This window comes from Neopelma chrysocephalum, unplaced genomic scaffold (genome assembly GCF_003984885.1).
Source record: "Neopelma chrysocephalum unplaced genomic scaffold, ASM398488v2 Primary Assembly neopelma1_108, whole genome shotgun sequence".
In the NCBI taxonomy this organism is placed as follows: Eukaryota; Metazoa; Chordata; class Aves; order Passeriformes; family Pipridae; genus Neopelma; species Neopelma chrysocephalum.
Window position 1 is genome coordinate 2,658,782 of NW_020897773.1, and position 25,185 is coordinate 2,683,966.

A 25,185-nucleotide genomic window follows, 5' to 3' on the forward strand; every position below is an offset into this window, starting at 1 on the left:
GGGCACTGCAGTGACATGGCACTGCCCGAGTCCCCTGGGATAAGATAAATATATGCAGTATCTCCTCCAATATGGATGTGGGGGCTGAACGGCGTAGGAAGAGCAAAGCGCTGCACTGACACGCACTGCGAGCTATGAGCAGTGTCTCGACTGCCTTTTGTCTCATTTCTTCCCCCACGGATCCGCAAAACCCGCGTTTCCCGTGTCCGCGGGTGTCTGTGCTCCGTGCCCGCGGTGCCCAGCCCGGGGCTCCCCCTGGCGACAGCGCTGCCCAGGCCGGGAACCTGCGGGACCACCCCGGCACGGTGCCCGGGCAGGGACGGCGGGGCAGCACCGGAGCACTGCCCGCCGCTCCCCCCGTCGCAACAATCGCGACATAACCCCCCAACCCCGCTCCAGCCTCAGGGCGAAGCTTTTTGGGCGGGGCGGCGCCCCGTAGCCCGTTGCCATGGCAACGGGGGCGTCACGAGCGCCTCGCCAGTGTCACGTGATCCAGCACCGCGCGGCCTCACGTTCCTCCGCGCCGCCATCTTGGAAGTTGCGTCAAGATGGCGGCGCCGGCTGGTGAAAGCTCCGCCCCCCGCCTCTCGACGCGATGTCGTCATCACGCTCCCACCGCCTGAACCCGGAAGTGCGTCTGCCCATTCGCGGGCGTGCGGGGCCGGCCCTGCTGAGCCCGGCTGAACTGTGCCCAGTCCGGCCCAGCTGAGCTGAGTCCACCCGATTCGAGCTCAGCCGAGTCCGGCCGAGCTGAGGCGAGCCTGGCCGAGTCCACCTGAGCCGAGTCCAGCCCGCCCAAACCCGCCCGAGCCGGGCCCGAGTCTAGCCAAGCCTGTCCGAACCCAGTCCACCCACGCCGGGCGGAGATGGCGGCGGGCGCGGCGGAGCTGCAGGGCAAGTACCAGAAGCTGGCCCAGGAGTACTCCAAGGTAGGAGGCAGCAGAGCCCGGACCGGGGCTGCCCTGGCGGTGCCGCCCCGCGGGGCGCGGAGCCCTCGGCGCTGATTCCTGTGGCAGCGCGGGGGGTTTGGGGCTCAGAGGTGCCTCCCGGGGATGGGGCGAGGGCGGACCCGGGCGGGGCAGGTGCGGGTTTGGGTTTGCAGGTACCGAGGGAACACGGCGAGGAGCGGAGTGGCTTCGGCTGCAAAACATCCTGGAATACAAATAGCGAGCTCGGCTGTGCCAGGGAAGCGAAACTGGTGGTGTTTTCCATTGTTCTGCACTTCCCAGTTGGGCGCGAGATTCGATCTTGGTCTTGTATCTCAGCCGTGTGAGTTGGCTGTGATGGAAGTGGGAGTTTAGCCGTGTCAGTGGTGTTTGCTGTGTCTTGGAAGCGAGGGCACTGGATTCCACACTTGAGTGTCTGTTCCCATTCCTCTGCCCCAGGTGACTTTGCATCTTGTTTCTGGTGCCGCTTAACACAGTGTTTGCACAGACTTGCAGCTCATGGTGGAGAATGCCTTCCCTTTCCAAGGTGCCTGAGATGCTTTTTAAAATAGCAGAGCTCTTTGTTCTTTCTTCTTTGCTAGAAGGAAGAGGACATGGTTTTGAATGGCACGGTCTTTCAACAGCCTTGGGGAGGAAAGCATCATTGGGTAGTCCAACATCAGAGTGATTGGCACAAGGCGCTTGACTGTATGTGCTGCAGAACCATGTGTCTTTAAATACTATTCTTCTTGAAAATGCTGTTAAAAACCCCTGTATCCAGTCTAAATTGCTCACAGATACTTATTTTTCTAATGTTTCCACAAAATCATTTTAAGAAAACTGAATTCACTGTGGGGCTTTGTAGGTCACAGAGTTTCTATTTCTTGTTGCTTTATACAGTGGCTCTGCTATGCCTTGGAAATTAATGGTGGCTGAGGATAAGGTAATTGAGGGATTTTGCTGCTTGATTCTTGAATGAAACTTCAAAATGTGGACTTCTGACTGTATAAATGTTCCAGCTGCTGGATCCTCTTTCTTTTAGTATCATGGTGTCCAAAAACTTTCTCTGACCTTCATCACACTCTTCTCAGCCTGGGATGTTTCACTGGTTCTTTGTGGGAACAACTTTTTTCATCTCATCCCATTTCTTGCGCAACACGGATCGTCGTGGGAGACACCTCTTCTCTTTGTGTACATGGTCAGTTGTTCAGTTGGCTGCTTGTTGTGTGCAGGTGGAAACAGAGAGTAGCCTTTGGAAGCTGTTTGCCTGTTCACTTGGAAAGAGCTTGACAGACTCAAGGAGTGCCCAGGAAAGTACCTGCCGTTGGATTGCTTTCCCTCCCGGTTCGCAGAGCAGTCCAGGAGAAGGATGAGGTGAAGAAGAGACTCTGAAAACACACAAGTTGCAGCTTCTGGCTCTCTCCTGCAGCTCTCATGAAGGAGCAGTGAAAAGGCTCTTTCAGTTTGTGGCAGCCTGTGGGGGGGTCACCCTTCAGCTTGGGTATCCATGAAGGGTTCATCCACTGTACCTGATGTGGTCCTGCATTAGTAGCTGTGGCAGAAAAACAGGTGTGGAAAACTACTACACTGCTTTTTCTTGCTAGGGAAACCCTGTGCTTGGAAGCCTTTCTGTGGTGCTCTTGGCAGTTTCTTCTCTTGCTTCTGTGATGCCTGAGCAGCACAGTGGGACTACTACAGGGGAAAGGCCTGTGCTTGGCAATGACAGCTGACTTCTGACCTTCAAATACACTCAGTCATCAGACTGGAACCATTAGCTGTTGCTGTTTTGCGTTGAATCTTGCCTGTTATGCATCTGACAGGGATATTCCCAAATATACAAACCCTTTTAATTTATATCTGCAACAGCTGGACTCAGACATGTCGAATGAATACAAACTGTCATTGAAGATACCAAGATTCAAGCAATTATCAAGGAATGGGAAGATGGAACTGTGGAGTCTGTGAAGTGACTGGGAATTTCTTGAGTATCACTTTTCACTGTAGTGATTTTAGCTCAAATTTGTGGACTATGTAGATAAGTCTTAGAGAGCTTTTCTTTCTATGCTTTTTATGCATTTTCATGTCAGGCTCATGATCTATCAGGCAGATCATCTCTGGATGAGCTGCTGCCACAGGTAATAAGTATTTCTGCATTAGAGTATAGTTAAGCTCCTCTTGAATTGATACAGATTTGGACTTTGTGAGCCCTGCTTATGTTCCAGAACCAGTTATGAACAGTTTTGGGGAGAAGAGGGGAGAGACAGGAATAGCTCTGAATATGACCAAGAACTTGAGTACTCAAGGAAGAAGTTGCAGATGTTCCATATTTATTCACTGTTCTTCAAGCCCTCACTATGTTTAAGTTAAATTATCCTCAAAGGTATTTATTGAGTAAGAATTATGATCTATTTGACCAAAATATTCAAGTGGTAAAGTAACTTCCTGTTTCTTGGCAATTAAGGATATGAATTGGGTAATTTTTTTCCAACCTGATACCACTAGTATCTACCTGAAAACAATACTTGAAAAAGCATTCATATCTGGTGGTCTCCTGAGAGAATACTCAGATGCTCTATGAATGGCTCTTATTTATTCCATTGTCTTGCATAGTTACTGGCATCTCTTATTTTTCAGCTTCGAGCTCAGAACCAAGTACTGAAAAAAGGAGTTGTAGATGAGCAAGCAAACTCTGCTTCACTGAAGGTAATCTCTAAAACCTGCTCATATCAGATGTATGAAGCTGTGACAAAATAGGTAAACAGGAGTACTTTTTACTCAAAATTATTGTAATTAAGAGAATAAAGAAGAGACTTGATTTACTAGAAGAATTTCTGTTTAGCAACTAGTCTTTATTGTTCTCTGTAAGTGCTAACTTTGTAAAAGTGGAAGGTTGCTTCTTGATGATTAGCCTATAGAATGAAGTACCTACTTGAATGTGGTCTATGGGCAGCTCAAGGAAGTGAAATCTTTTTAGTTTAAAAATGATACTTTTTTTTCCTCTTTTTATAATTTGTTCTCTTTTTTAATGTGATACTACTTATTAAAAGCGAGTGTGAAAGTTTTAAAATTAAATTTTTTGGTCATTCAGGAGCAACTGAAGATGAAGGATCAATCACTGAGAAAGCTGCAACAAGAAATGGACAGCTTAACATTTAGAAATCAGCAGCTTGCCAAACGGGTGGAGTTACTTCAAGATGAACTTGCATTAAGTGAAGCCAGGGGCAAAAAGAGCAAGGTATGTGCTAAAGGCAAAAAAAACTTGCTTAGCAGGTGTCTGCTCCTCACCTGTCAATACCTTGTCCTTTAGTGAAAATACCCATAAAATAGGTATTGATACATACAATTATGTGAGAAGTAGTTCTCTGTTCTTCTAGTCTGTCGTCTGATACTGAATTGCTATATCCCTTTTTGGGTATTTATTAAGCGTTCAAACAGCTGGGAAATATCTTGGAGCTCTGTGATTAGTCAGCTGCTATGAAGAAAGCTGATCACTCATTTCATATTCCCACCTCCCTGCTTTGTAATTTTGGTGTTGATGGTTAACTCTTCAGTCTTTGATTGTAGTTTGTGAATCTTGTCAGATGCTCTGAAATCTCAATTTTTAGCTATTCCTTATGTTATTTCAAAATGACAGAGCAATTTCAGTACTGTGATCTTTCTCTGCCAAAATGCTTGCTGATTAAACCTGCTAATACCACATTCTAACATCAGCTGTGCCTTCTGTAGGTAACAGCACAATTCTGGGTGTGGTGTGCTTGGACTTAACCAGTTCTCAAGCACCTCTTGTTACCTTCCTTATGAGGAAACCCCTCTTAATTACTGTCATCTTTTCTTTTTGATTAGCTCTCAATATGCTGTAGCTATCAAACTGACATTAAAGAAATAATTCAACTTATTAGTAATACAGTCATCTTTGTTACTTTTTCCCTAAACTCTTGTCCATTTTTCTGCTCTCCAATTCCTTGACAGGCATAGTACTTCTGACTGCGTTATTCATGCACCATAGTAGGTCGTTCTTCTAAATGCAGTTTGACCCTTCAGATCTTTTATTTCATATTATGTAAATCAGTTTCACTAGATGTGTTTCCAAATTTTGAAGGACATTGGCCTATCTTGAGTAGCTTTGCAAACCATTGTCACTGAGTTTCTTTCCTGTTCAACTGTCAGAATGCACAGCTTTATTTATTTTTCTTTTAAGAAGTATACTATCTTTTAAATATGTTCCCTTTAGTTTTACCTGTAGGTTCTCACCAAGTACATACACACTAAATTCCATGTCACTCTTATTTTGGTGACTTGTCATCAGGAACCATGTAAATAGCATCTAAAATTAATTAGATTAAGATTCAGATAGATAATCTGTGTCAGAGTGCACTGCTTGTAGAAGGAGGAGAACATGTGCCCATATCTCAGGTGTAGTTCACAGGCTGACACCAAATGTGGCTAGCTGACCTGTCTGTCCTGAGCACTTGAAGTTTGGTGTCAAGTTTAAATGTGAAGAGCCTCCCTTTTTTTGGTGACGATACTACCATTCTTCATCACTGTGGTAAAGCAGAGCAGCAACATGGGACTCACTGGTGGTCTCTGAGTCTTTTGGATTAAATGGGTGAAAAATGAGGAGACAGTTGGCAGAGAGATGTCTGTATTCTCAGGGTAGTTGGTGGGCAGGGAAGACCCTGTGCTTTCCAGTGCCACCTCGTGCTCTAGCCTGCTGAGACCAGCCTGGCTCACACTTGGACACTTACTGGGGGCAGATGTGCCTCACACACAGCTGCCAAACCAAATGAGCCTGTGTGCATAGGGTTTTGTGTTACTGACTGCATGGAATTGTGCAGTATTCCAATGAATTCAGATGGGCAGCTGCCTGTAGGACTGGTTTCATTGTGTGAATGTGACATCTGAGTAGGGGCTTTCACCAGTCAGTGTTGTACCACTGTACAGTAACAACGGTGTGAAGGGAAGAGTGCTGCTTTTAGGCTTGTGCTGTGTCCAGTATGCCTACCTTTTGCTATATTAGTCAATGTAAGCAGGGTATATGCTCATGTGGCCCTTCTGGGAATTAGCTGTGGGAATGTTCTCACATACCTGGGGATGGGCTTTGGGATGTCCCCAGAGACAATGAGGGCATTTTCTTTCTTCTAGAAAAGTGTAGAATCCTCATCTCAGTTGAGTCAAGAACAAAAAAGTGTCTTCAATGAAGATCTTCAGAAGAAAATAGAAGAGAATGAACGACTACATATACTGGTGAATGAAACTTTTTTTTCAATCAGAAAACCAATCACACAAAGAAAGATAGGGAAAATAAAATGCTGTCTGAAAACTAGTGGTTTTAGGGGCTTAGTTGTATGCAAAACAGTAGATTAGATCAGATAGCTTGTTTATAAAGATGTTCACTGGGCAAATAAAAAAGTATTTTGACTTAGATTCTTAAGACAGCATGTGGAGTCATTCACATAATACATATTTTCTCATTTAGATTTTTAACTTTTTGGTGACAGCTACTGTACTGAAAATAGGCTGGTACTGGGTGGAAATTCATTATTAATTTGCTAACTGTTTCAGAATTGCTTTAAAGTTGAAGATATTTTCTGCAAGTTGCTGTAATTAAGTCAGGAATTACTTTACCAAAATGGAATGCATTTCACTTTACAAAACTTGAAAAAACCTTATGGCTCAAGTTCAGTTTTTCAGGTGTCTGCTATTAGTCAGCAATATATTTAAGGAGTACTTGGTAGTACTACAAAACTTTGTTTTTATTAAACTACTTTGTTCCTGAATCATTTCTCTGTAAATAAAATAAAATTTCTATTTGTCTGAAAACTAGCAATTATTAACCTGAACTGGTTAATGAGGTCAGTGTAACTCACAGGACACTGGATTCAACAGTAAAATGAAGCTTTCCTAAAAGCTTTGCTTTTCTTCCTTTAGTTCTTTGAAGCAGATGAGCAGCACAAACGTTTGGAAGCGGAGCTGAGAACTAGACTTGAGGTTTTGGAAACTGATGCTGCCCAGCACCAAGCTGTGGTGGACGGTTTAACGAAGAAATACACAGATGCCATAGAAAAGCTGCAGAATGATAAAGCCAAATTAGAAGTAAGGAGCTTTTCCTCTTACTTGCAAGTTTGAAAAATTTTGAAATGCAATGTCTTGCCATGTCAGTACTTACATTGTGAGATTATCTTCTTGCATAAAGATCAAGTCTCAGACACTAGAAAGAGAAGCTAAGGACTGTAGGCTTCGAACTGAAGAATGGTAAGTGTTTTTATTTAATATAATGAAAATTTGATTAAAAAAATAACTGCTGTAAACATTAACTGGATTATTTTTAGTAATTATTTTTAATCATTTTAATAATACCTTTAAAAAAAGGGGGACAAAAAAAGACTTTGATAAAACTCAAATGATAGTATGAAGACAAGCCTGACCTGTGCAGGTCAAACCCCGCTTTCTTTAGCTGTGTATGGAACGAGACAATTCCACAGATTTTGCTTTCAGTAGTAGCGGTTTTGTCTCCAGGCTGTTTTAAGTAGCAGTGATGTTAATGAAAACTTGAAGAATTTATTTGTAATGGAAAGCTAGGGAAAGTAAAGAACTCAAATGAAACAAAGATCTGTGAGTTTGTAAAAACTGCTTCTAAAAACAAAGCTTACACTCAGATAACCGACTGAAATGATTTAAAAAATCCCCCTCCACTGCAAAAGCTTCTTGAACAATTGTTTTTGCTTCAGACATAACATTCTCAGCTAGAATACTTCAAAGTTTTTGTTGAAGAATTTTATTGTTAGTTTTGGAATACTTTCATTGTCTTGAATGCAAGTTGTAGAAAATGGGAAGTTGAGGACTGTGGGCCAAATCAAATTAGGGTGCATTTCTCTGAAGTTCTTCTTTAAGGTGCATTTTATATGTGCAGTATAGTTCTTTAACATCATGAGTAAGATGCATAGTGAATTTTCAGATGCAGAGTTCCTTCTTTTACCTGGTAACCTCGAAGTATGTATTTTAATTATTTTGATAGATCTGAAGATACTTGAATCCCATAAATCTCCTCTAATACAGGTCAGGGTTTCACTAAAAGTCACTTGCAAAAGAGGATGAAAGCTGTGTTTTGCTGCTGTTTGCTTTTTTGTGGTGTTTGAAAAACCATAGTCTTAACCTGCTACTATTCAGCTCAGACCTTGTCTATCACGTTCTGTGATGACTGGGTAGTTAATGTCATTGTAAAAAATTGTCCCTACTATTTAAGAAGCGAGGCTTTTAACAATAATAAAACCTGACACTTCTTAATTTTAAACACTGAAATCAGTATCTGTTGAGCACATGACAGAATATGTCTCTGAGAATACTGCTCTTCTGTTTTCCCCACTCTTTCAGGGGAAGGGATCCATTTGCCTCTGACACCCACTCTTTCTTCAGAAAAGCCAGGGGATATGAGACTTAACAGCCTGCGTGCCTTGAAAATTTAAGGGCAGAATGTAAAACAAAACATATCAAACTACTTGTTTATTGTTCCTTTATAGAACAAAAAGGAAATATCTGTACATTTGCAGTTTGTCTTTATTTTCTATCATGCCCAGTGCTACTGCAGTACATGCTGTACCATTTCTCTGCAATTTTGGAGCTGCTTTCCAAGAAAAATGTTTGTTAACGTGCATGAGCTACTTATTGGCTAGTTTCTTCATATCTTGCTTGTCTATTTTGGATTATTTTGCCTTGTTAGTCCTGATAAATTTCTGTGTATCAAATGTTGTAAAAAAGGAAAAAACTGTCACTTTGACACCTTCCCCCCCACCCTCCACTATATGTGCAGGAGTTCTAGATGTCAAACGGGAAGCAAAACAGTGAAGAATTTGGGGGCCTAAGTTGGGTAAGGTGTGGAATTTGGAATCAATATGCAGTGATCTTTGTTGGCATATGTGTATAGTGCTGGGGTATGTTACTCTTCCTCTCAGGAATCTAATTATATTAGTAATCTTAATTACTTAGGTTCACATCTGTATACACAGTCAAATGCAAGTGAAGCAGATCTAGAGAAAAATCACTTTAGAATGCATCAGAAGCATAATTGCCAAGTCTTGTCAGAAGAGGCTGTATCGTGGCAGTGTTTAAATATGGGATTTTAAAGAGCTTGTTATGTATTTCAAATAGTGATGTGACATAGTTAACTGAATTATTGACAACTCATTACCTGCATATCAGAATACCACATTTGATACATAGTAACTTAATTTCAAGGCCCTTTTACATTCCCACTCAAATTCTAGTACAAAAGAATGCCTTCATATAGTTTATATAATATTTGCAGAATAGGAAAACAAGGTAAATTTTAACTCTGAAGTAAGTTGAGCTTCTCAAGAATGAAACTTCTGATTTACAAGTTTATTGCATCTTTCACTGCATTTGTTAGGGATTAGAATAGAATGTAATTTTTTAAATATGACAGAAAGGAGGACAAATAATTCCTACTTTATTATTTCTGTCTAATATCTAGAAGGAGACAGACACCTATATACTCAAGGGATGCTTATGGTGAGATATGGTGTTGGTGAACAGATTAAATTTTAAAGGTTTACCGTGTGTGTGTGTGTGGTTTTTCGTTTGTCTCTTTGTTATTTAGCCAGCAACAGCTAAAGAATCTTCAAGCAGCTTTGGGCAGTAGACTGGAAGAATCACTATGCATAATTAATGAAAAAGTACCTTTTAATGACACAAGTACGTATTGCCTTGGTCTGGGTTTCTTGTTTGATTTTTGGGTATCCATCTGGAGGAAGTACACCTTATGAATTAAAATGTGTTAGCTGTAAGAAATGTTGGACATCTGAACAGACACTTGGAGGTAACTGTAGTAAGTATTCACAATACTTGTCATAGTCTTGCTTAGTAATCTGAAAATATTAAGCTTTTATGTATACAATGGAAATTAAAACTTTTGAAGGCTTTTGAGTAATTTGCCACTTGTCTTGCTTAGAGTTAACAGAATATTGTAAAAGATAAAGGAACACTGTCAATTTAATGGTTTCTCTGTAAAAAATAATACTCTTTGAGATGAGTAACTATTTTTGGCAGGGTATATTCTCAAGTTGGAGTAGGGTGGGGATAAACTGCTGGTTGTAGAGGTGTTGACTTAGAGGCATTGGATCAACAGTGATCTGTACTTAGTGGGAAGTTTGTCAGTGTATCTCATGTTTGATCAGGGAACACCCAGACTAGTTCTTATCTGTAGTTTGTCTCAGACTTGTTTGTCTTTTCAAGGAAAAAAAGCCCTTTGAATTTGGGGATTTTTACCTGAAGCAATGCTTCCTTTCCAACTGCTGCTAGAAAAACTGAAGTGCAGAGGATACCATGAATTTAGGAATGCTCAGCCTTTGCATTGCTGTGGTGCAAGGATGGGTTAGTATGTGCCAGATGAGTGCTGTGCACTGTGTGCCTTCTAAATAGCTGAATGCAAGGTTGGGCAGGCACTGCCTGCACTCTTCTGGCAGAGACACCAGGAAGACCTGGAATAGTGAAAAAGCCGAAAGTAGCGAAGAAGGAGCAGAGAAGTGAAAACAGGCTGTTGAGTTTCCTGTATATTTTACTGGTAGCTTTTGCATTTTTCATTCAGTATAAAACTTGATGATGTTTTAAATAGCCTTGGGTTCTCTAAAAGCTGATCTGGCAGGTGCTACAGGGGTGAGCCTTCCAAGTTCTCCACTGGATTGGCAATCCAGTGAGTCTTGGCTTAGGAACACCAGATCATCTTCTCTTTAGGAAATTTTGAAACCCATAGAGCACATCATGCTGAGGTGTTGGTGCCTTGAATTGATATCCTTTTCACTTCTTTACTCTCACAAAGGTCACCTTGCCTGGCATCTACTGCCTGTTTCTATTTCTCTGGCTTCTTTAGCTCCATTTTTTTTTAAATAGGTAGTTATCATTGTAGCAAATAATAACTTTGATGCAAATAATTTATCTGCTCACTGAGCTGCTATAGCATAATGTTTTTGCTTGTGTAGAAAACACTACAAATAGTGGACAGATCTTTAGTGATGGAAGTTGGGAGATGTTTGTTTGCTGTGGATTCCAGCTGTCTTCCTATAGGCTCTGTAGTTGGCTTTAAGTGTAACTGCCAGCTGACTAGTTTCAGTAACAATCAAATGACTTCTTGACTGCTAAGCACGATTTCCAGAGTAGAAAGATTTGGTAATGTCAGACAGAGTTTTTTTGCCCTCTGAATACAACTACCTCTTCCCATGTGAATGACAGAAAAGGAATAAAAAGCTGTAAGTTTCCTTTGAGTGCAAATTTTAAATTGAAGTAGTTGTTCAATTTAATTGAGGATGGATGTGATCTCTTTTAAAATCTATAAGACTTTGTAAGCTTTTCTCTAGGTACAAATATCCCTCTGTCTCTAAAAATTATGCCTGCTTGTAGTTGAATAATCAGTCTGGTTACTTCATGACTGGAGCAGAATGCTGAAATACGTGGAGAGTACATCTTAGTCTAAATTATCAACACATCAAGTATATACAGAAGCTTTTTTAAAAAAATGTTCAAACCATTAAAAAATAGATTAGTCTTACTTGGCACTCCCTGGAATGTAATTGAAATGTGAAAATAACCTTGAATTCCTTTAGCGTAATTTCTTTTAAAAGATTTTTTTGCTCTTGTTTGTCATGACTACTGTTCTTTGGGCAAGAGGATTCTGCTCTTAGCTATCAAATTCAGGACGTTCAGATGATTAAATTTGACTTACTGCTTTCTCTCCACTTAGTCACAGAAACAGTTCTTAAGTGGGAATATTTAGGCCTACCTTGTTGAAGTCAATTGTTTGTATCTCTTTAGTTAATATTGCTTACATGAACTGTAAGATTACTGCAATGAAATTTTATTTTTTTAAAAAATCACTATTTACCAATAAGTGTCTCTCAAAAACTCCCACAATTTAATAAGTGCAAACTCAATTTTTGTCCTGTAGGATCTAATCGATACAATGCTCTGAATGTACCGTTACACAACAGAAGATATCAGGTAAGCACTTTTCGTGGTTTCGTATTCAACTTTCTACACAGATGCTGAAATAAAACCAGTCATTTTAGTGACTGAAACAAAAGAAGATAGCCTACCTTACAGCTACAATGACATTCTAAGGGCATTTCTGTCCACAGAGCCTCTGCACTTTTCCAGAGGTAGTGTATATTGTTCTTATGTCAAGGAGTCAAGTTGTCTGCTTACCTCTCTAGAGCTAATCCATTGATTTTTGGCTCATGATCACTGTAAGTATTAACTCAGATACCCCCTTTCTAAAAAGAATGGCAAAAAGGTTTAATACCTATGTCTTACTAAACTTATATGAAATATCTTTTACTGTGTCACAGAATTAAAGAATCAGCCATGTTGGAAAAGATGTCTGAGATCATCGAGTCCAACTCATGACCCAACACCACGCTGTCAACTAGACCATGGCACTAAGTGCCACATCCAGTCTCTTCTTGAATACCTCCAGGGATGGTGACTCCACCACCTCCCTGGGCAGCCCATTGCAATGTCTGATCACACTCTCTGTAAAGAATTTCATTCTAATGTCTAACCTAAACCTCCCATGGCACAGCTTAAGATTGTGCCTTCTTGTCCTCTGTTGCGTGGGAGAAGAGACTGACCCCCACCTCACTCCAACCTCCTTTCAGGTAGTTGTGGAGAGTGAAGAGTGTAGAGAGTGTAGAGAGGTCTCCCTTGAGCCTCCTCTTCTCCAGGCTAAACAGCCCCAGCTCCCTCATCCGCTTCTCATAGGGCCTGTGCTCCAGTCCCTTCACCAGCCTTGTTGCCCTTTTCTGGACCTGCTCCAGCACCTCAATATCCTTCCTGAGCTGAGGGGCCCAGAACTGGACGCAGTACTCGAGGTGCAGCCTAATTAGTGCCGAGTACAGGGGAAGAATCACTTCCCTGGTCCTGTTGGCCACACTGTTCCTGATCCAGGCCAGGATGCCATTGGCCTTCTTGGCCACCTGGGCACACTGCTGGTTCATGTTCAGCTTCCTGTTGATTAGAACACCGAGGTCCCTCTCTGCCTGGCTGCTCTCCAGCAGCCACTCTGTCCCCATCCTGTAGTGCTGCAAGGAGTTGTTGTGGCCAAAGTGCAGGACCCGGCACTTGGTCTTGTTAAACATCATACCATTGGATTCAGCCCATTTATCCAGCTTGTCAAGGTCCCTCTGCAGAGCCCTCCTACCCTGCAGCAGATTGACACTTTCCCCCCAACTTGGTGTCATCTGCAAATTTGCTAATGGTACACTCAGTCCCTTCACCCACATCATCAAGAAAGATATTAAACAGGACTGGGCCCAACACTGATCCCTGGGGGACACCACTAGTGACCAGCTACCAACTGGATGCAGCCCCATTCACCACCACTCTCTGGGCCCGGCCCACCAGCCGGTTCCTAACCCAGCACAGAGTGCCCCTGTCCAAGCCACGGGCTGCAGCTTTTTCAGGAGTATGCTGTGGGAGACGGTGTCAAAGGCCTTGCTGAAGTCCAGATAGACCACATCCACAGCCTTCCCCTCATCCACCAGGAGGGTCACCTGATCATAGAAGGAGATCAGGTTGGTCAGACAGGACCTGCCCCTCCTAAACCCGTCCTGGCTGGGTCTGATCCCTTGTCCATCCTGTAGGTGCTGTGTGATTGCACATATGATGATCTGCTTCATATCCTTACCAGGCACTGAGGTCAGGCTGACGGGCCTGTAGTTTCCCGGGTCTTCCTTCCGGCCCTTCTTGTGGATGGGTGTCACATTAGCCAGCTTCCAATCATCTGGGACCTCCCCAGTGAGCCAGAACTGTTGGTAGATGATGGAGAAGCTCTTGGTGAGCTCTTCTGCCGTTCCCTCATCACTCTAGGATGGATCCCAGCTGGTCCCATAGACTTGTGAGGATCCAAGTCTAGCAGGTCACTAACTTCTTCCTCCTGGATAATGGGGGCTATTCAGCTTCCCATCACTATCTATCAGCCCAGGAAGCCAGTTGTCCTGAGAATAACCTGTCTTGTTAAAAACTGAGGCAAAGAAGGTGTTAATTACCTCAGCCTTATCCTTGTCTTTGGAAACTATGTTCCCCTCCATTCCCCTCCGTGTCCAGCAAAGAATGGAGGGTTTCCTTGCCCCTTCTTTTGCTATTGATATGTTTATAAAAACACTTTTTGTTGTCCTTAACAGAAGTGGCCAGATTAAGTTCAAATTGTGCTTTTGCCTCTCTAATTTTCTTTCTATGTGACCTAACTACATCCCTAAACACTTCATGAGTTGCCTGCCCTTTTTGCCAAAGGTGAGAGACTCTCTTTTTTTCCCCTAATTTCCTGCAAAATCTCCTTGTTCAGCCAGGCCGGTTGTCTTCCCCACCGAGGACACAGGGACAGCCTGCTGCTGTGCCTTCAAGATTTCTTTCTTGAGATATGTCCATCCTTCCTGGACCCCTTTGTTTTTAAGGGCTGTTTCCCAAAGTACTCTCCAAACCAGCTTCCTGAATAGGCCAAAGTCTGCCCTCTGGAAGTCCAGGGTAGAGGTTTTGTTGATGCCCTTCCTTACTTCACTAAGTATTGAAAACTATAATTTCGTGGTCACTGTGCCCCAGATGGCCTCTGACCACCACCCACCAGCCCTTCTCTGCTTATAAAGAGCAGGTCTAATGGGGCCCTAGCCCTGGTAGGTTCATTTATCAGCTGCAACAAGAAATTATCCTCTATACACTCTAGGAATCTCCTAGACTGCCTCTTCTCCACTGTGTTGAGTTTCCAGCAGACATCCAGCAAGTTAAATTCGCCCACAAGAACAAGGGCTGGTGATTTTGAAACCTCTGCCAGCTGCTTGTAGAATAATTCATCACCCTCGTCATCCTGGCTGGGTGGTCTACAACAGACTCCCACCAGGATGCCAGCCTTGTTGGCCTTCCCCCCGATTCTGGTCCACAGGCACTCAACCTAATTGTTACTCCTTCAAGTTCTACAGAGTCAAGAGTTTCTCTAACATATAGAGCCACCTTTCCACCTCTCCTACCTTGCCTATCCCTTCTGAAGAGCTTGTAGCCACCCATGGCAGCACTCCAGTCATGCAAGTCATCCCACCACGTTTCCATGATGGCCACTACATCACAGCTTTCCTGCTGCACCATGGCTCCCAGCTCCTCTTATTTGTTTCCCAAGCTGCCTGCATTGGTGTACATGCACTTCAGCTATGCTGCTGATATAACTTCTAACTCAGGCTATCCACCCTTAGGCTCTTCTCTGGAGAGCCTGGTTTCACCCCCTTTCCCCTTCAACCTAGTTTAAAGCCCTCTGGATCAGCGCTGCCGACTTACATGCTAGGGTTCTTTTGCCCTTGCTAGATAGGTGAAGCCCATCCAACTCTAGCAGGCTTGGTACCATAAAAATTGCCCCATGATCAAAAAAACCAAAATTCTGCTGGTGGCACCAATCCTTTAGCCACCTATTGATAAAATGGGTTTTCCTACTCCTCATTCATCCCTGCTACTGCAGGAATTGAGGCGAACACCACCTGTGCTCCTACCCCATCAACCAATCAACCCAAAGCCTTAAAGTCCTTTTTAATTGCCCTGGTACCTCTTTTATTGATCTCATCACTGCCAACCTGTACTACCAACAGTCAACCTGCAGTGAGCTAGAACTTGAACATTTAATTTTTGAAGTTGATTAAAACTGCGTTATTTTAGAGGTCTTTTGTTGAGGGGAAAAAAAAATAGGTTTGGTATCTTAAATTCCTTTTCCCTTAAACTGAGCTTTTTCAGTCACTTCACTCGAGACCCGAAGAATGTTTGCATTTGTAAACTACACTTTGGTGTGTACACTAGAATGCCATGCTAGTTAACATTACTTGTCACTGGTCATAATCCTGAGGAATAAATCATGTTTTTTTGAGATCTCTACATGGTTCATTTGCATTTTATGGGATATATCTTGTCAAAACATCTCTTACTTGCAGCAAAATAACCCTTATAAATTTAAATACTTTTATTTGGAAAGGAAAAAGAAAGTTTCTGTTCACTATTGTAATTTCATGAGTTTCCTTGGGAATGTTGCTTACTCAGTATTAAAAAATGAGCATTAGTTTTCTGTGAATAGCTAAATATATTAAGGGTTTTTACAGTAGCAAATCAGATACCTGGATGCAGTCAAAATTTTCCTCTGTTGCTTCCACTGAGGATGGGCTCCACAGCAATGTAGTTTTTCTCTTTGCTTGTATGAGATGTCTTGAACCTTCAAGTGAGTGCATTCAGATGCCACTGCAGAAAGATTTCAAATAGTTGCTTTCTCCATTCTTCAGAAGTGCCTGTAAAGAGATGTTGTTCCTAATACATCTGCTGTGAGAACAGGTGTCCTGCTGTTCAATTTTGTGATGAAAGTAGCCTTAAATTTCAGGTCGCTGCTGCTGAGTTCTAAGAAAAATCTGAATAACTGCATGGAGAATTTCTCCCTTCACTGTTTTCTGCTAGAACTGTGTCAGCCTCATACTTCAAGTCTGCAGTCTTGAAAACGTTCCAGGACAGATTTTTATGCCTGGCTTTGCCAGTGAAGGTAAAATGCAGATGTATTAGCACAGGATGCAGTGTAAAGGACAGCAAAACAGCAATAGTGTCTGTTTACCTCCTTTGCGTAGCTAATTAACATACAGAAACTGAGTTTAATGAATACATTAATTACTCACCACCATCCCAGATCCATAATCAGGATTGACTTGATTTAACAGTTCATTGAAGCATTAGGAATACATCTCTGAGGGATAAGTCATTCTTGGCTGAAGTGTCACTCTAACCTTATCTCCTCCGTAAGTCACAACAGAGTGTGGCTTTCTTCTCTCTTGACTATGTTCCATTTTTGATTAATATCTGGGATACCTTCCTACTGTACTAGAGCCACAGAACAGTCTTATTAATGAGCAACAGCTCAGTTCTGTCCAGGCTGGGAGAATAAGAATTGAGTGTTACTGGTTAGAAAGCAGATACCTTTAATTTTGGGAGAAAGCCTCATTGGTTTTTACTAAGCAAATTTAGGTTTCCTTGCAACCAGGTTGCTGTTGTCAGCAATTAGTCTGTTGGTCTTTGGAAATTTCAGAGATGATTTCTGTAACTGTATTGACTTCTGAGTGTTCTTGTGGCCTGCAGTTTGAAAAATGAGGTAGAGGCAAAGCATCACCAGTTGTGTGAAATTAAAACATACTTTGTTGTCATAGAACAATGTGCCCTTCTGTGTGGCATTGTAGTTAATGGATAAATTTAAAAAATTAAGTTAAAATAATTGCTGCTATGTTTTTAGGCTGAAATAGTAACAAGAAAGAAATCACTGATAACAATTTTTTGTATCCAAATGTAGGTTTGTTTTTTTTATACTTAAATAGATACATGTCAAATAAGATAATTTTTTAACTGTCTTTACAGCTGAAGTTGCGAGACCTTGCTGGCAAGGCACTGGCTTTTGTTCAAGAACTCGTAACAGCTCTCTTGAACTTCCACACATACACTGAGCAGAAGGTACAGATCTTTCCCATTGATTCTGCAACAGACACTATATCACCGTTAAATCAGAAGGTAAAGCTTACAAATTTCAGCTACAAGTATATTCAATTATGTAGACTTTCATGAGTGATTAATCTTAGTCATGCAAACTTCTACCACTTTACTGGAATGCTGTGAGTGTGTTCCTGAGAGCCAGCCTCTCCCTCCTGCATGAGGAGTCTTTTCTGTTGGGTGAATTCTGTGAATGTGGGCAAATGTTGCAGAGAATCATTTTCCCCTGTGCCTCTGCAACAAGAACAATATGATAATCAAATCAAAGCTTTGCTTTTTAATTGCTAAATTGAAGTGCATTTGTTAAGAGTTCAGCTGACTTGTTTTAAAATAATGATACTCAAATACTGCACTGCTAAATGGAGCTTGATTTAGTCAATGCACTAGGGCATGGGAGATGTTGAGACAGAATCTGGTTTTCTATATGAAGTGTTTAACTGTGACATTAAATAAACTCGATGGAAGGTAGACTTCTGAAGGAGAAAACCTGGACTCTGTTCCCTTATCAAAAAAACCAACTTTATAATCTGATTTTGAGCTACTTGCAAAAAGCTCTTTCATATAAGTGTGCTGAAGCTGCAAGTCTGTAAAGCATGTTGAAATCAATACGAGAAATCTGACCCATCTGTTTTGGTTCAACTCTGTGGGAAGGCTTTTCGAGAGTCATTCAGGGCTGTTCAGCTGCATTTTCTATGCCATAAAGCATGGAAAAGAGCTTTGTGCACAAGGATTTGTTTGGAGATGCACATATGTATGCTTTCGAACAAAATTGCATTGACATCAGAGTTGACTTCATAGTGTAAGTGGACCTATGTGGTTTTAAGTTGCTGGATGACAGTATTTTGTGATTCAGACTTTAATTTCCATTTAGTAGTTGGTAGGGCTCAGACTTAAGCTACTGAGATGGATGTGGTTTACATTGACCAAGTGGCTGCAATGCATGTAGTGTCAATGTTAACTATCACAAAACTTTCTTGCTCTTGGGAAAACCTCCTTTTTATCCCTTTGCAGGTAACAAATATGCTTGTGAAGGTGTTTATCCACTAGAGAAATCCCATTCTATTTGCCTTCTCAATTGATTCAACTCTGTCAGTCAAGAATACACTTTTACAGAGAGTCAGCACAGATATGAGCTTGAGAACATTTTCTTGCTTCTGCCACCAAATGCACTCAAAATGGCATATCCTTCCTGGGAAAACTGTGTGACTTTGTCATCTTCCAAATGCTTTGGGGCAGGAACTGTGTCTCTTTGTTTCTATGGCCCAGTGTGGTGACTGGATTCTACAGACACTAGTGCAGTTTACACTAAGGAATAAAGTCAAGTTGCTTAGACATCACTTCTCACTGAATTTTTTTCCCCCTAACATCCTTTGTTAACATTTCTTTGTTGCTTTTCAGCACAGCTGATATATGCAACTTAATCAGAACCGTAATTTGATTCTTCTTTTCTGATAATTTACTCTGATTCAGTAGTTCAGGCTTTGTTTTTGTAATTATGTCTCTTTTAGTCTACCCTATTCTGTATTTATGACCTAATTCCCTCCATGCATGCTACTTCTCAGGTCTTTTGCTGTGACTTTCCAGCAGTGAAGCATCTTTTATAACTGACTGAAGTTGTAGTTGCTCCTGTGTTTTTTATTAATTTACTTGTTTGCTTGGCAAGTGTTCTCAGTGTGATTTTTAGCTACTCCACTGAATGGGTCAAAGCCTCCCCCTTAATATGGTAGAGAAAATGAGACAAGTGTCAGGTAGTGGCTTAGCAGATTTGCACTGATTTATTTTTCCCCAACTCCAGGTCTTGTCTGGTGCTTTCGAGCTATTTTCCCCACCAAACACTCAAAATAGATGTGGACAATTCCCCTCCAGGTTCAAGTATTCCTTTTCTCTTTAAGTATTGAATTGCTGGGTTCTGCTGGGTCTTCAGCATCATGCCAGATAACTCAAGTCCTCTCTCTTGCAGCACAAGCCAGGAGCATTCTGCATGTGTCATTTCTTCCTCCTTATATTTAGGAATTTTCCCTAATTCTGTCCAGATTCGTGCATGCATGAATGAGGGCTTGGCATCTCACTCTTCTTGTTAACACTGTGTTGCTGCACTATAATAATACAAGAAATAATTAAAATCTCTTGTACCCTATTTGCCTGGGATCTTTAGCTGCTATTGTGGTTTAAATAATCAAAGGTGAAGGTGTCTTTCTGTGGGGCAAAATAAAAACCAAGATCGCTTTTCACTACCTGTATCAATCTGTGGAAGAAGGTTTTTATGATACTGAGCTATCAAAAGGGAAAGCTGATGGTGTTGGTATGTTTTGATTGTGTGTGAGAGTACACACCTTCATTCTCAGGTATGCTTTTTTGAGGGCAAAATTAACCAAAGAATTTACTTAAGCAATTTTCAGCAAAGTCAGGCAGTTCCATGAGGCTGAAGTTTCATTATTGCTCAGACCTGTCATAGTTTTTGGAAGTAAGAATTCTCCTTTGATTAGTTAGTGCTCCATCCTTTGCATTGGCATAAGCATGCTTTGAGTCGTTTTGAAAACTGCACCGGACACAGATAAAGATAAAACCACATCTCTTGCTCTCAGTTTTAACTCAGTTTAGTTCTTCAGGACTTCACACAGGGCTGAGAGGCAAACAACAGCTGGGAGGAAGGTGGGATAGTTTATTCTGGTGGCTTAATGGTGCATGGATCTAGCCTTAATTTGATGGGGTTCAGAAAGGAATGCAAGAATGTTTAAACTTAAAAAGTAAGGGCTTGGTGTGCTGTGCATGGCAATTAAAATGAGATAGGGTGCAGTGGCAAAGCCGTAGATGTGGTTTTGCCTGGACTGCCACTACTTCTCACTTTCCCTCAAGGTGTGTTTGTGTGTCCTGTAGAAGTGGTTGCTGTACATCACATGATTGTTATATCTTATTAATGACATCTCGGGCATCGTTTAAGATGACAGGTCCTTTGCTAAAATGGACCATTCAGTTGTTAACTTGAAAGATTTTACAAGAGCCTTCAACAAGCACCATTTTAAAATCTCTCTGTTCTCAGTTCTCACAATATCTCCATGAAAACGCTTCATACGTTCGCCCTCTGGAGGAAGGAATGCTGCACTTGTTCGAGAGCATCACGGAGGATACTGTGACAGTCCTGGTAAGATTTCTTACTTTTAGTATCGAAAGAGATTTTTACAGAGCAAAACCACTTATATGTTGTTTTTCCTTTCAGGAAACAACAGTGAAATTGAAGGCCTTCTCAGAACATTTAGCTTCCTACTTGTGCTTTTTAAGAAAGATTCTTCCTTATCAGTTAAAAAGGTACTTTTGATTCGATAGATCCCATTTAAAGGTGCAGTAAGTGTCAGGTATGCAGCATTGTCAACACCTGCAACTTAATATTTAAGTCAACCCTTAAAACACACTCTGGCTTAAAAGGCAGAACTTTTTTTTTTTCCCTTTAAATGCTGGTTTCTGAGCCTTGAGGTTAGGCATCTTTCTTTTAAGGTGCTGCAGCTAAACCCATGTATTTTAAGGCTCTTTTCCCCCCCTTCCAGATGAGACTTTAAAAAATCTGTGCAGCTTTCATTAATGTTTCTTAATGTTATTCAGTAGCATTGATATTATTCAGGTATGGTACACTGAAATTGTTAATGCCTTGAGCCTGTCTGAGGATTATTTATCATTCAGTACATGTAGTAGAACTTGGCCAGATGCACATCCCTTCTGCTTTGAAAATCTTTGTTCCTGCATTGGTCGAAGGGAGGTGAATTATAGATGTAAATAACTGCTTAAAAAGTGAGTTTGGACTAAGGAAGAAGAAAAAGCTTTATTTATGTCTTCTTTACACCTGTTCTCATGCTCCTTAGGAAGCAAAAGATAAAATAATTTATGTAGTGGAAGAAGAAGTCTTTAAACAGATGCAATAAATTCCTTGCTGTGAGCGTAAACCATTCCTGGCTTGTGACTAAAATGCCTGAGAGTGGGAGTGCACACAGTAATTTTCATGTATTGCTAAGTCACTCTGCTATGTCAACCATTCTAAAGTAAATTCCTAGTCTCTTGTTCTTTTGGACTGGGGATGTAGAGAACACTTATCTATTCCAAAACTCGTGAACTTGTTTTTTAAGATAATTGCTCATTTTTTAAAAAAAATAATTCATATATTCCTAGTTTGGAAGAAGAGTGTGAGTCTTCTCTTTGCACAGCTGCTTTAAGAGCTAGAAATATGGAGCTACACAGAGACATGAAAAGGTTGACTGCAGTCTTTGAGAAGCTACATACATATGTCAGTCTTCTGGCCTTACCGAGTAAGTGTCAGTTTTGGCTTGGTTGGTTACCTTGTGACTGTAAGGTGCTGGTTTTATTTTTGGACCAGTGTTGGGTGGGGTTTTTTGGTTTTGTTTTTTTGTTGTTTTGTTTTTGTTTATTTTAAGCCATACACACAGACACCAAATGCCACTTCTGTGATAGAAGAAAACAAGATGAACGCTGCTCGTCTGGTGCAGTCTGAACTCTGGGCGAGTGAGTTCTGCAGTGTGCTCTGTCATGAGCCTGTTTTATCCAGGCTGGGAAACAGTGTGTGCTGTAGAGTGTTTCATGCTCCACACTCCTCCTTCTGGACAGATGTGGGCATGGTGCAGGCCTGGAAATTACCAAGCAGTCACATGTACCAGATTTTAGATAGTCATAGTTAGCTGTAGAGGAGAAGAAACGACTGTGGGTTTTTATAGTGTGATTGACAGTGTGTCTTTTGTCATCCTTTAACTAGGAAATTGTTAATAAACTACATTTTATTACTAATCATCACTTCCAAGCCCTCCTGTTCATAAGATTATTACAACTGTCATGGTAATGACTAAATAAAATCAGATAGAACTTCTGTATGTATGGGGAAACTATCTCCAAATGCATCCTGTAAATAACAAGAGGAAATGGTTATTGTGTAGCTTCAGGTTGTTTCAGTCTGCACTCTTTAGAAGAGCCCAGATGCTCCTTCCTACAGCAGTGAACATGTAAGTATTTGTGCATATGTAAGTGGTTTTTGAGACCAAACCAGTTGTTATTTGTAAAATATGAATAAAATTTAGGGAACTGGAAGGTCTTTTACCTGTCTACTCTGGCAAAATTTGAGATATAGATATAGATATATATATATATATACATTTGATATTGAAGAGGAAATTTAAGTAAATGAATCTGTTATGACTCACACTCTGTGTAAATGGTTCTAGTAGGTGGAAATGGAATTATTTTCAGAGGTGGCTCTTTTCATTCATGGTCAAATCTCAGTGTTGTGGTTTTCTTTTCCTTTTTATGTGGTACTGTTAGGTACGAAACCAGAAGGACTACTTAGGACAAATTATAACTTTGTGTTTACAAACATTGCTGCAAGTCTTCATGGATTTCATGATGTTTTAAAAGGTGAGAGTACAGGAATGTTGTTATGTTTCAGCTCTGCTTCTTTCTGTTTAACGTGGCACACATGTACTCTCTCTGTAACAATACTGAATGTATAATATGTGATAAATCTGGTTTGTTTTGCCTTTAAAAGTGAAGATGAGAAACTAAACCTACTAACCACTTGTTTCAAACATTCATGTGTGGTTTTCATTCCTCCGTTCTGTTAGCTTTTGTTAGTTTAAGTTGCTGGATTATTTAATTGTGACTCACCACATCTTTCTGAGCAGTATCACTTTACTTTCTGAACTTCATTGCTCAATTGAAACTAGCATACAGATTGGAATGCTATTAAATGTACATATTTTTCCCTGCATACATACTGTTGACCTAGTACCTGCCTTCAAAGTGGAATTTTTCCTTACTGTTTTTAGGTTGGTTACTATTTTTAACATGAATATATTACCAAAGCTTACAAAGAAGTCTGGGTTCTTTTTGAAACTTAATTTCCTCTTGAAAAATGGCTTACCTTCCTTTTATCAGAAGAACATAGATATGTTATGTTTTCAGTGACGTGATGTTTGGTTAAAACTCACAGTTTTAAAAAACTGATGTTTCTGTATGTCCTAGAATTTCTGTACCATGTAGATGTTCCCAGGGAGAAAATAATCCCTACAGATGAGTTGTTTTATTGCTAGTCAGCTGTTTAAACATTAAGCCTTTATAATTTTAAGCAAATTTTTTTTTAATAATAACATCTATAGCATGGCTCCATTCTGCAGTCCTTGTTAAAAAAAATTATATTAAAGATTATACCTCAAATCCAGAGTTTTAGAGAATAGATAAGTTTATTGATAAATACTTTCTACTTCTTAGTATGTTTACTGCAATGTAAAATCAACCCAACTTACACTTTAAAAGAAATAAGGAAAATAGAAGTACTGAAGAAAACTGTCAGTAGAATTCATTAGCTGTCCACAGAAATGTTGTGCTTAACATTTTGTACTCCCACACTCCAGAATGCTTGATTTGTCACTTCTTTCTTCTTTCTTGATCCAGACTAATTTCCAACTGCTTAAGCTTGCCTAAGATTATAACTCGTGGTGTTGATGAGCTGGGACTTCTTCGTTCTGTACCAATAGTTCTTTATTGTAAAATAGCTGCAAAATGTTCACCTATCAAACAGTTACTTTTTTTTTTTTTTAATTAGGGCAAGTTGAGAATGTTTGCTCTTGTGTAATAAAGACTTGATTCTTTTTAAATTTTGGTGCTGTTGAAATCAAACAATATGCCTAGGCTAAGATGTTGTTGTGAATGACTTCCAAAAAGTTCTGTGTGTTCCTCCCAGTGCTCCCCCACCTGGCTCCCCTTTGAAGACTGTTCTGTTAATTTTACCTGAAAGAATGTTAGAAAGTAACATTCTAAACTTCTGGTAGTCTTTTAGATTTGCTCTGACAGAATTAAAATACTCTTCCTTTAGAAGTCATGTGAGCTTAACACCTGGATACTGAACATGACAAAAATTTCTCCTTTTGAGTGTCCTGATGTAAACACATGTAAATAAAAAGTGTATTTGTGAGATGAAACGCTAGGTCAGTGTGAGCTTGAATCCCCTATATAGCTCTGAGTTTTGGAACACAGAGTACCCTTAAATAAACACCTTTATTCTGCCTTGTGTAACAGCCATAATGTCTGTTCCTTATGATCACAGACAGTTGTCTAAGGCACCATACTGAAGAGCTAAGAGTAGCCAGACTAAACTTTTATACAACTTAGAGAGGGGAGAAACATTTGAAGCCTGAGGTCGAAAGCTGAATTTTAAAATGGTTGCTGAAATAAACCAGAATCGTAATTTGACATAAATGTGGGTTTTTTTCCTTTTTCAGATATTTCCAAACACTACAGTCAGAAAGCTACTTTAGAACAAGATGTTCCAACTGCCACACAGAAACTCATAACTACAAATGACTGTATTTTATCCTCTGTTGCGGCTTTAACAAATGGAGCAGGCAAGGTACTGGATATTTTGATTTCAGTGTAATGCCCTAGGTTGTGCAGGTTTTTAAGAAAAAGAAGTAATCTTTAGTTGAATGATTTGGAAAATGTGTGTGCCTCTGATATGAATAATCTATAGTATCAGGTTTGTTCTTAAGGTATTTTTGGGCTACGAGTTAAAAAACCTCATAAATGAGTGTTAAAAGTGGGTACTGTGAAGAGGATGCTTTGTGTTAGTAAGGTCTAGGTTATGTGGAACGGCCTGTAGTTTGTTTCAAATTCTTGTTGCAAAATCCAGTTTGACTAAATACTTGTCTTTTGAAAGAGTCAT

At 40.6% G+C, this 25,185-nt stretch overlaps 1 protein-coding gene across 6 annotated transcripts in view; it reads left to right on the forward strand.

The window, feature by feature from the left end:
• Nucleotides 1-634: 634 nt before the first annotated feature.
• PPP1R21 (protein phosphatase 1 regulatory subunit 21) overlaps nt 635-25,185 on the forward strand; it is a 36,332-nt gene continuing 11,781 nt past the window's right edge. The window contains exons 1-14 of one of the 6 annotated variants that reach the window (XM_027696520.1): nt 635-929; nt 3,561-3,629; nt 4,015-4,161; nt 6,069-6,170; nt 6,855-7,019; nt 7,120-7,178; nt 9,541-9,635; nt 11,881-11,933; nt 17,346-17,495; nt 20,515-20,616; nt 20,692-20,780; nt 21,633-21,769; nt 22,791-22,883; nt 24,746-24,873. In XM_027696520.1, coding sequence (XP_027552321.1) covers nt 867-929; nt 3,561-3,629; nt 4,015-4,161; nt 6,069-6,170; nt 6,855-7,019; nt 7,120-7,178; nt 9,541-9,635; nt 11,881-11,933; nt 17,346-17,495; nt 20,515-20,616; nt 20,692-20,780; nt 21,633-21,769; nt 22,791-22,883; nt 24,746-24,873 — 1,452 coding nt within the window. In that variant the 5' untranslated portion in view covers nt 635-866. Of the gene's footprint in view, nt 930-2,163; nt 2,496-3,560; nt 3,681-4,014; nt 4,162-6,068; nt 6,171-6,854; nt 7,020-7,119; nt 7,179-9,540; nt 9,636-11,880; nt 11,934-17,345; nt 17,496-20,514; nt 20,617-20,691; nt 20,781-21,632; nt 21,770-22,790; nt 22,884-24,745; nt 24,874-25,185 lie in introns of those variants that run through there. The other 5 variants (XM_027696516.1, XM_027696515.1, XM_027696517.1 and 2 more) reach the window with 5 other exon arrangements.